The sequence below is a fragment of the Argentina anserina genome, chromosome 4 (genome assembly GCF_933775445.1).
Source record: "Argentina anserina chromosome 4, drPotAnse1.1, whole genome shotgun sequence".
Lineage (NCBI taxonomy): Eukaryota > Viridiplantae > Streptophyta > Magnoliopsida > Rosales > Rosaceae > Argentina > Argentina anserina.
Window position 1 is genome coordinate 17,420,863 of NC_065875.1, and position 9,918 is coordinate 17,430,780.

General features: G+C 38.7%; 1 protein-coding gene across 1 annotated transcript; it reads right to left on the reverse strand.

Annotated features, from left to right (window-relative positions):
• Window positions 1-1,199: 1,199 nt before the first annotated feature.
• On the reverse strand, window positions 1,200-2,685 carry LOC126790267 (uncharacterized). Its single transcript, XM_050516442.1, has 3 exons — window positions 2,530-2,685; window positions 2,147-2,374; window positions 1,200-2,055 (listed from the first exon to the last, which is right to left on the reverse strand). The coding sequence occupies exons 1-3, from the start codon at window positions 2,650-2,652 to the stop codon at window positions 1,321-1,323; spliced, it is 1,086 nt and encodes a 361-aa protein (XP_050372399.1). The 5' UTR covers window positions 2,653-2,685; the 3' UTR covers window positions 1,200-1,320.
• Between the last annotated feature and the right edge of the window lie 7,233 nt (window positions 2,686-9,918).

The window sequence follows — 9,918 nt, forward strand, 5'->3', positions numbered from 1 at the left end:
CAGCAGTAGTCACTGTGTTAAGACTTGGAAACTCAGAACTCATCATGAGGTAGCTCTTCAAGTCTTCATAATCAAATCCCAGACTAGCTAGGAGTTGAAAGACTTTATCTTCATCAGCTCTCTTTCTTAAAACATCTCCATCAGTAGAGAAAGGCCTAAGCTGATTGATCTCATTCCATTTTGACTTCATAATACCAAGATGCTGAACAAAAGAGTTTGTACCTTGATGGAGCTCAAAGAGGTTCCTCTAAAGTTAAAACACTCGTGCACCATTGTTGCGCTTCCATATAAATCCTTTAATGCTTCCCACAAGTCATATGCAGACTCATGGTAGTTGAAAACTTCTGCAATGCTTGGCTCCATAGAGTTAAGAATCCAAGCTCGAACTTGTTGATCCTTGCTCATTTCTTTATCAAAGTTTTCAAAACCAACAACTGGAGTCTTGTTTTCTTTGATGTAACTTATCCTGGATCTTCCTCTGATTGCAAGTACCATATTCCTCGACCAATTCAAGAAATTGAACTGATTAAGTCTGGTGGCAACAATACTTTGATTAGAACCTCCATCAACATATTCAATTCTCACTGATAATGAATCAGTGACAACAATTTCAGAACTACCAAGAGCCCTGACTAGCTAAGACAGAAAATGATAGTAATTGGCAAGAGTAAAAGCAAGTCCTATGAAGATCACTGCTCTGATACCATGAAGAAAATGATACTGAGAAGAATAACTCAAACTGTATTGTTATAATGATGATGTTATAGTGATTTACAAGCTTCAATTACTTATACACACAGGAAATAAACTAACCTACTCTTACCAACTAAAATCCCAAATAAATTGGATATGTGTTTCTAAAGTAGCAACCTAAGTATAGAAACAGGATAAACAGGAGCAAGGGAAGCAGAAAACAAGATGATAAAACAAGGATGTTGCACTCCCTCAATAGTAGATTACTCAAAGGCTAACTGTTGATCGCGCCAAGTTGAGCACGAATCAAATTTTGGGTTTTTCATGGAAGCAACAGCGCCAATGTGCATCAACCTCAGGCTTCTCTGATCTTATGGTAAATGCATGGTAGATATTTAGCTGCTGTGTCCATTAGATAGGAGCACAGAGTAAGGTAGATAATCATCATTATTCATATTTGTTACAATGCAGTACACATTTATTATATCTAAGAGGAGCAGAATATATGCTAATAACAAAGTAACAAACTAATATATAATTGACTATTAGTACACGTATAAACTCTTCGCCTTCTGAAATTGCGAACTAATACACACTGCATGTCTGCATATATAGGTCTGTCATTATTCACCATTCTTCGTCTTCATCGTCATCATCCATGTGGCGACCAGTATTCTTGTTGCCGACGTTGAAAAGTCCATTACGGTCTCCCGTGTTTCCACTGACTTGATTATCCAAAACCCTGTAAGATACGTTTTTAGGGCCATTAGCAGCCTTGGGCTTGCTAGGAGAACTTTTCGGTTTACTAGGACGTCCAAGAGCAGCAGGTGGCGGCAGTGGTGGTGCTTGTGACATCTGATAGTCATAGTATCCATAATTGTATGGCGGAGGAGGACCGGGAGGAGGAACGTAATAGTTACCATACTGATATGGAGTCGGATCAGCAGGTGGAGCAGCCTGTGGTGGCTGGTTAGGATTATTATAGTAATTATTACCATAATATGGAGGAGGACGAGGAACAGGCGGAGCAAAGTTATAGACAGCAGGATAACCAATATGAGCAACCGGTGCAGGATTAGTATTGTTCGAGTACTGTTGTATGTGGACTACAGGCTTGAGGTAAGCTCCTAATGCACGAAGATCAAACCAATCATCGGACCTTCCATGGAACCCGACGATCTTACTTCCAGAGACTTGGATTGTGAAATATTTTCTTCCCTCATTTTCATAATCTCCATACGGTCCATACACTTTACGATTGCTAGTGAAAGTGAGCGAGCTCACATAGGTAGGCAAGTACCAAGTGCTCTTGTAATATCCGTGAATTGAAGTCAGATATTCATCTGGATAATCAAGCTTAATCTGCATGGATTAACACAGAAGTACAGTACTTGGGATTATTCTAACTTCACATACAAGACTGTACTATGAAATATAGATTATGATTACTTACCGTCTCTATTTTGTCCAGACTGAGGGAACTGCTATAACCATGTTTTGGTGACCAATATGATTTTCCGTTATCATCATATTCAATCTGAATGTAGCGAATCGATGATGGAGCATAACATATCACCACTTGCCTCACCGCTGTGTGAACTCCATCATCAAAACGATCTCCTCCACTGTCTGAACCAAACGGCCCAACCTTCAATGGTTTCTTCTCAGATTCCATAGAACTCTGCAGTTCGTATTAATGTTTTAGAAAGTAGGGATCTAGTTGTACACACAATTGATGAAAGATCAATATGATCACAAAAAAGAACAAATATATTATGGAATAATACATATGTGGAAAAGGAAAAAGAAAAATAGGATATGTTTCTATGTACTCACCGTGTTCGAGTTATTATGATCAAAGGTAGAAATGGATTGAAGGATTGTTACTGCTAAGGCGCTTAGAAGGACCAATACTATAGCAGTATAGCTCGAGCAAGCTATGAGTAATTGAGTACCCATTGGTATTCAACAAGTGCATCTATATAGGGATCGTGATATGAAATGGTTAGGCTTTTTTTTTTTGGTTAAAATGGTTAGGGATTTAAGTACGTAGAAGAAGATAAATATTCTATTATCCACTTAATGGTATAACAAAGAAAAATAGTGGAATTATTCTTCTTCTTTTTCTTTTGAAAAGAGAATGGAATTGTTCATACCTAAAAAATGCTAGAATCAAACCCAATTTTATCCAAAAGTCGTGTATAGCATCTTTCAAGTCCCATGCACATACGTACTAACCATACTCGGTCTTAAGTGAAAAAAAGTGAAGACTCTTCTTGTCAATTTTATCTCATTCATTCAATTCACACGATAACTTTTCATCGCACATACCACTTAGGTTGAAATTATAATCTCACAATGTTAATTTCGCTGCTAAATCAATCATTATGCCTATAAATTCATGGGAGCGATACCCATATAGGGATTCTTATTTAAAGCCTTGTATGAAGTTGTATCTTTACAGTTTTAAATGGATTCTTGATCATGTGTGATTTGTATAACTCACAAGTTCATAACGTTTAAATTACAGGTGAATCGATAAGTCAACAATTCAATGAAATTACGCCAAGCCATCAAGTAAGGCGTGGTAGACAACTAGACATGCAGGTATGCGGTTTTTATAGCCTCTATCTGAGCAAAATGTCAGTTCTTGCGGATTTTATCTGAAACAATTGTTGGTAGAAGTCTCAACTCCGATTCCCCTAGATGGATTAGAAAAAAAAATAATAATAAGAAGGAGGGATTTTCTCATGTTTCTAATGCGTGTGCATAAGATACGAAAGAGGCCAGCAGGACCTCTGTTATTGTACAACTATTTGGTAGTCCAATGCTATGTTTAAGCAGCCAACAAGATTTTATTCAACTTATGGTCCTTTAAACCAAATACATAGATAAGTTTCAGTCATCGTCTTCATCACTGGAGTCACTTTCTTCTTCACTGGACTCATCATCTTTTGGTTTCTTGTGGCCAATATACTTGTTACCGAATCCGAAAACTCCACACTTGTCGGCTTTGCCTCCATTGATGGTGTTCCCATGAACCCTGAAAACATCACCACTCTTGCCTTTCTTTTTCTTACCGCCATTCTTCTTTTGTTCACCTCTGCCGTTCTTAGAAGCAGGCTGTGGTGGTGCTGAGCCCTTGCTAATTTCATGCTCGATGTTCATGACTTTGGCTTTATCAGAACTTCCTTGCTGCTGAGGCTTAAGAAATAGCTGGCCTGATGCCATTTTCAGTTTTGATACATTTCAATGAACACTGACCCTGTATATATAGTCCAAGGGAAAGGGAACCTAAGCGCCAAAAGAAAAAGGTTTTTCTCTTTAGGATGCATCGATAGAAATCATAGAATATGATTCTTCTGAAGTTCTGATCCATATATCCGACCATTCACACTTGAAAGGAACACTATATCTCCATTCTTCTCGTGGACATCAGCTTTAAATTAAGACCGCGAGCTATATTCCAGTGAATTAGTCAAGGCTAATCCTACTTATCCATTTTCGGCCTTCCGATGTGAATTTCGTTGGTCAGTCTATTTTTGGTTTGTTTTCTTTTCGGACTTCCTTTTGTTACGAGGAAGGCGAATGCCACAGGGAAAAATCCAACTGGAACAATTCTATCTTTGAAAAGACCAACAGACCAACAGAACATCGTTGAGAAGTGGGAGCCCAACTTAAACAACTGACACATCTCTGTGAGAAACGCATTTGGGATATCTGTCTAAATAAAACACAGAAGAAATTGATTCGGTTAACAACCAACAACTGAAGAAATTGAACCCAAAACCCGAGTAGGTTCAGTTCGATACACATGGGAAACCAAGACAGACCAATTCAATCCATTTCCATGTACCGTTGGCAACTGTTGATATAATTTCCAACAGATATTACTATACAGCTCGTGTATATTATCACCAAATTCATCCCCAGAAAAGCTAACAGAAAACAAAGACCTCATATAACCAAATACAGACTAAATACTGCAAGAAGCAAGATCATTTTGATACACCCAATACTACTAACATTAATCTACTTTTCCATTGCACATATTACAAGTGTAATAACCCTACTTTCAAAACAATATTTGGTTTGTTTTGAATTCTATAAAGTTGTGAAAATCAATTAAAATAAATATTGATTACTTGCAAATTTACGAAATGGAAACGGAACGTTCTCGGAACGTTTAAATTGAAAAACGTAACTTTACCGCAACGTATATATCGACTTTTATTCCGTCGCTCGGTTGCGACAACTTCCTTCACGAAAGTTGTAGAGCTCGTCGATACGAGTGCGTGGACGCATCACACGTTCCAATCAGACGTCGTACGTAAAAGTTATTAACGACGGAAGTTAGTTTCCGATTTGGAAAGAGGTATAAAAGGAAATTAATCAGAATAGGGTTTCCATTTTCAGAAACCCTATTCTCTCTCCCTCACCCCGCGCCTCCCTCTTTTCTCTCTCACCCTCATGACTCTCTCTCCCCGATCCTCTCCTTCCACGCTGGCGATCTCGCCGATCTGTGGTCCGTGTCACACACCGCTCCTCGCAAAAGCTTCGCACGGTTCTCCTCACCAAACCCCGAGAAGATCGCGTCCTCTCTCGTCGCCGTTCGCCGCACCGACGCTCCATTGTCCACCTGCAACTCGACGCCACCAGTTCCACCCCCGGCGATACACGTCCTCGGAGGATAACTCGCCTTCGCCTCACCTTGCCTCCGAAACCATCGACGACAGAAGTGGAGCTCGACTCACCGATCCTCCACGCGATTCGATTTCAGCCGTACTCGCAGGTGCCTCCGGTGGTCCTCACGACGGTCATGCGTCCTCTTGAGGTAAGGGATGATTGATTGGTGTGGATGTGATGTTGTTTGTGAATTTTGGATTGAATTGTGGAAGAATCGGAGGAGGATGGAGGAGAGGTTACCGCCGCCTAGAGGCGGCGCATGGGGGTGCGTGGGTTAGTTTATGAGGGGTCTGAGATAGTAGGAAGGAAGAGGAGGAGGAGGAGAAGAGATTGGACTCGGTGGTGGCGTGATACGCGCCGTGTTTGGTGTCGTGAACAGTGTTTCCGAAAAGGGTAATTTTGTAATTTATTTACGTACGGTAAATGTAAATTTTATCTACGTATGGTAAATGTAAATTTTATTTACGTACGGTAAATGTAAATATAAATTACTTTTAGTAAAGGTAAAAAGTAATTGTAGAAGGGTAATTCGGTAATTATTATTTACTGAGACAGTACGTACATTTGAATAGTATTTATACGTATATAAATACGTAAACATTATGTACTCGTACAGAGATACGTATCAGATGTGTATTTATACATTAATACCTAAACAGTAAATACGTGAACAGTGAACAGTAAATTCGTAAACCGAAAAATTGCTGAACAGTAACCAATTATTACTGTTACGGCATTTAAAGGTTTACGAAACGTTTCTAAATTTTTTTCTTATCTTTTCAAGGGGATCGATAAATCAAGGAAGGGAATTATCTTCGGAAATTGTGGAATTACGCTCGAGTCGATAAGGTGAGTAAAATCTCACATATTTATGAATCCACCCTTGCGGTGAATTCAAGATTTTTGCAAGAGTTTTAAATATTGAAATACAACATGTATATGATATAGTGGAATATATATATTCGTATAAATGGTAAATAAGTACTTATATATATAGTTTGCTATATTATATACTGTTATGAATTCATTGGAATTAGTCATTTCGATGACGAGAATTATATGACGAGCATGTGAATTAAATTGTACAATATGATGTAAGATTATTGTACATGATTTTAATATGTGTTTGTTAAACGTTTTATCTTCGGACGTGTTTACGAATTATGACACGTATACGATATAGTGGATTATATATATATTGTATAAATGGTAAATAGGTACATATATATATAGTTTGCTATATAATGTACTGTTATGATTTTATCGTGATGATGTCATTTCAATAACAAGATTTTATCTAGCATATGATTTTGATTTGTACAATATGATGTGAGATTATTGTACGTGATTTTAACATGGAGATTGTTAAAATATTGATTTGTCTTCGGACTTGATGTTTGTACAATATGATGTGAGATTATTGTACGCGTTTGGCAAGTCGGAACCTAGCCTTTGGCCGGGCGAAAGTTACGATACAGTTAGAGCTCTAGTCTGTCTGTCGTAGTACTACATGTGAGGTAACGGGTGGTTATCTGCTCATGAGTACTCAGATTGTTTTGGATGTTGGGTAGCGGGTGGTTACCAAATATCAGCCGTAGTACTACATATGAGGTAACGGGTGGTTATCTGCTCATGAGTACTCAGATTGTTTTGGATGTTGGGTAGCAGGTGGTTATCCAATATTAGCGGTGTACTACGTGAGGGTAACGGATGTGTACCAGCGTTCATTAGTACCCGTATTATAAATGTTTTTGGGTAACTAGAAGGGTTGCCCGATTTCTCATGAGCACTTTCATTTCATATATTTTTGGGACAACCAGATGGGCCGTCCATTGACTCATGAGGGCATTCATATTTGTTGATTTGTGATTTTCCGTATATATTGATATGCGAATTATATTGTCATTTTACTCATACGAGCTGTAAAGCTTACCGGGTTTGTGTTTACAATCCCGGTGCACCAATTCGATGGTGTAGTGGATAACTCCACAGGTGTGGATTAGTGGGAATTGACGGACCGCTCAGAGCACTTGAAGTTATTTATCTCCAACTTGTGTGAGGATTTGGTGTGACTATCTTGTGAGGTTGTTGTGAGGATTATACATTTCCATTGTTATAATGTTGAATTATAATTTGGTTTGTAATAATCGGTTTGACTGAGTTGTATTTTGAACTCAGAGATGATCCGCTGTGGCATTTTAAATTATTTCGATTTCATTGAGATTGTTTGGTGTTTAACGACTTTGAAATTTTAAGTTTTTAAGCTTGAAATTTTAGGGTTGTTACAACAAGACATAGGTTTATCCAACTTTGCTGCACCTTACAACTATTTATAAGGAGTGGTGATCATATGAACCTCATATCTCAGTACCCAGGAATCCCACGACTCATATTCCAAAATTCAACCTCATACTCGAGAACACGCAAGAATGTCGCTTCGGCTTTACGCACCTCATCATCTGAAGCCTTCAGCAAAAGCCAATTAGCAATGCATCGTAGAGCAGAACAATAGCTACCAAAGCCATCATTGACCCATCTTTGACAAACCTCCTGCAATTCTGGTGGGGTTTTGGAATCCTCCTCTGCAATAACCCGATTTTTCGGAATGATTTAATGATTGAGTTTAAATTGATAAATTTTGTGAAACTCATTAAATGTATTTGTGTCGGAAAACGAAAACGGAAATGTTATCGGAACGTTATTTAGAAAAAAACGTTACGTTTCCGTGATGTGAATATCGACTTTTACTTCGTCGATCGTTTGTGAAAACTTCCTTCACTAAAGTTGTAGAGCTCGTCGATACGAGTTTGAGGACACGTCTCGCGTTCGAATCAGACATCGTATGTGAAAATTATTAACGTCAGAAGTTAGTTTCCGATTTTGGAAACGAGTATAAAAGGGGAATTATTCAGTTTAGGGTTTCCATATATGGAAATCCCTATTCTCTCTCCTCTCTCTCCACCTCCATTCTCTCTCACCCCGAGTTTTCTCTCCCTCCCTCCGAAAAATTCCACCTTCGGCGATCTCCCTCACCGACCGGCCGTGTCACACACCGCCAGTCTCAAGACCACCGCACGGCCCACCTCAGCTATTCTGGAGCTCGTTGTGCCGTGCCTCGCCGCCGTGAAGCCGCACGAACGTCACCAAGTTGCTGCGCTGCGTTTTCATCTCTGGTGGTTTTCAAGTTCGAATTGAGGTGAGGTTAGCCTAGGTTTGTTGTTGTGATGATGTTGTTGAATTCTTGAATCGATTTGTGGTGTTTTGGAGGAGATCGAAGGTTGGAGAAGGTGGGGAGGATACCGCCGCCATAGGCGGCGCGTGTGGGTGCGTGGAGGGGGCAGGATGTGGCGTGAGGCCGTGAGAAGAAAGAGGAGGAGGAGAGGAAAGGATTAGGGGCGGCGGTGGAGTGTTACGTGCCGGCCTTAGGCTCGGCGCGTGTGCCCCACGCGCTGCCACAGTGAGTGGCGCGGGAGCACCACGCGCGGCCTTCCGTAGGTGGCGTGTGTTCCCCACACGCCGCTACGTGCTGCGGCGCTTGAACAATATTTCTGAAGAGTAAATTTATAATTTATTTTTTTACGTGTGGTAAATGTAAAAGTGATTTATGTACGGTAAATGTAAATTTATTTTACATACGGTAAATGTAAATGTAAATTTATTTTACATACGGTAAATGTAAATGTAAATTTATTTTACATACGGTAAATGTAAATATAAATTACTTTCAGTAAATATAAAAAGTAATTTCCGAAGGGTAAATCAGTAATTAATATTTACTGAGACAGTATTTACATTTGAATAGTATGTGTAAGTACAGAAATACGTAAACAGTATGTACATGTACATGAATACGTAATTGATGTGTATTTATACAGAAATATGTGAATAGTAAATTCGTGAATAGTAAGTACATGAACAGTAAATTCGTAAAACCAGAATTTGCTGAACAGTAACATATTATTACTGTTTTGGCATTTAAAGGTTTACGAAACGATTCTAAATTTTTTTCTTATCTTTCCAAGGTGATCGATAAATCAAGAAAATGAATTACCTTCGGAAATTGTGGAATTACGCTCGAGTTGAGAATGTGAGTAAAATCTAACATATTTACGAATCTACCCTTGCGGAGATTTAAGATTTTGCAGAGTTTTAAAGATTGAAATACGACATGTATATGATATAGTGGATTATATATATAATTGTATAAATGGTAAATAGGTACATATATATAGTTCAGTATATTATATACTGTTATGATTTCATTGTGAATATGTCATTTTGATAACGAGAGTTACATATTGAGCATGTTGAGTTAATTTGTACAATATGAGATGATGATTATTATATGTGGTTTTAATATGGAGTTTGTTAAAACGTTTTGTCTTCAGGCGTGTTTATGTGTTCGGACCAGTCTTTGGACGTGTTTGGCATGTCGGAACCTAGCCTTTGGCCGGGCGAAAGTTACGATATAGTTAGAGCTCTAGTATGTCTGCCGGAGTACTGCATGTGAGGTAACAGATGGGTTATCGACTCATGAGT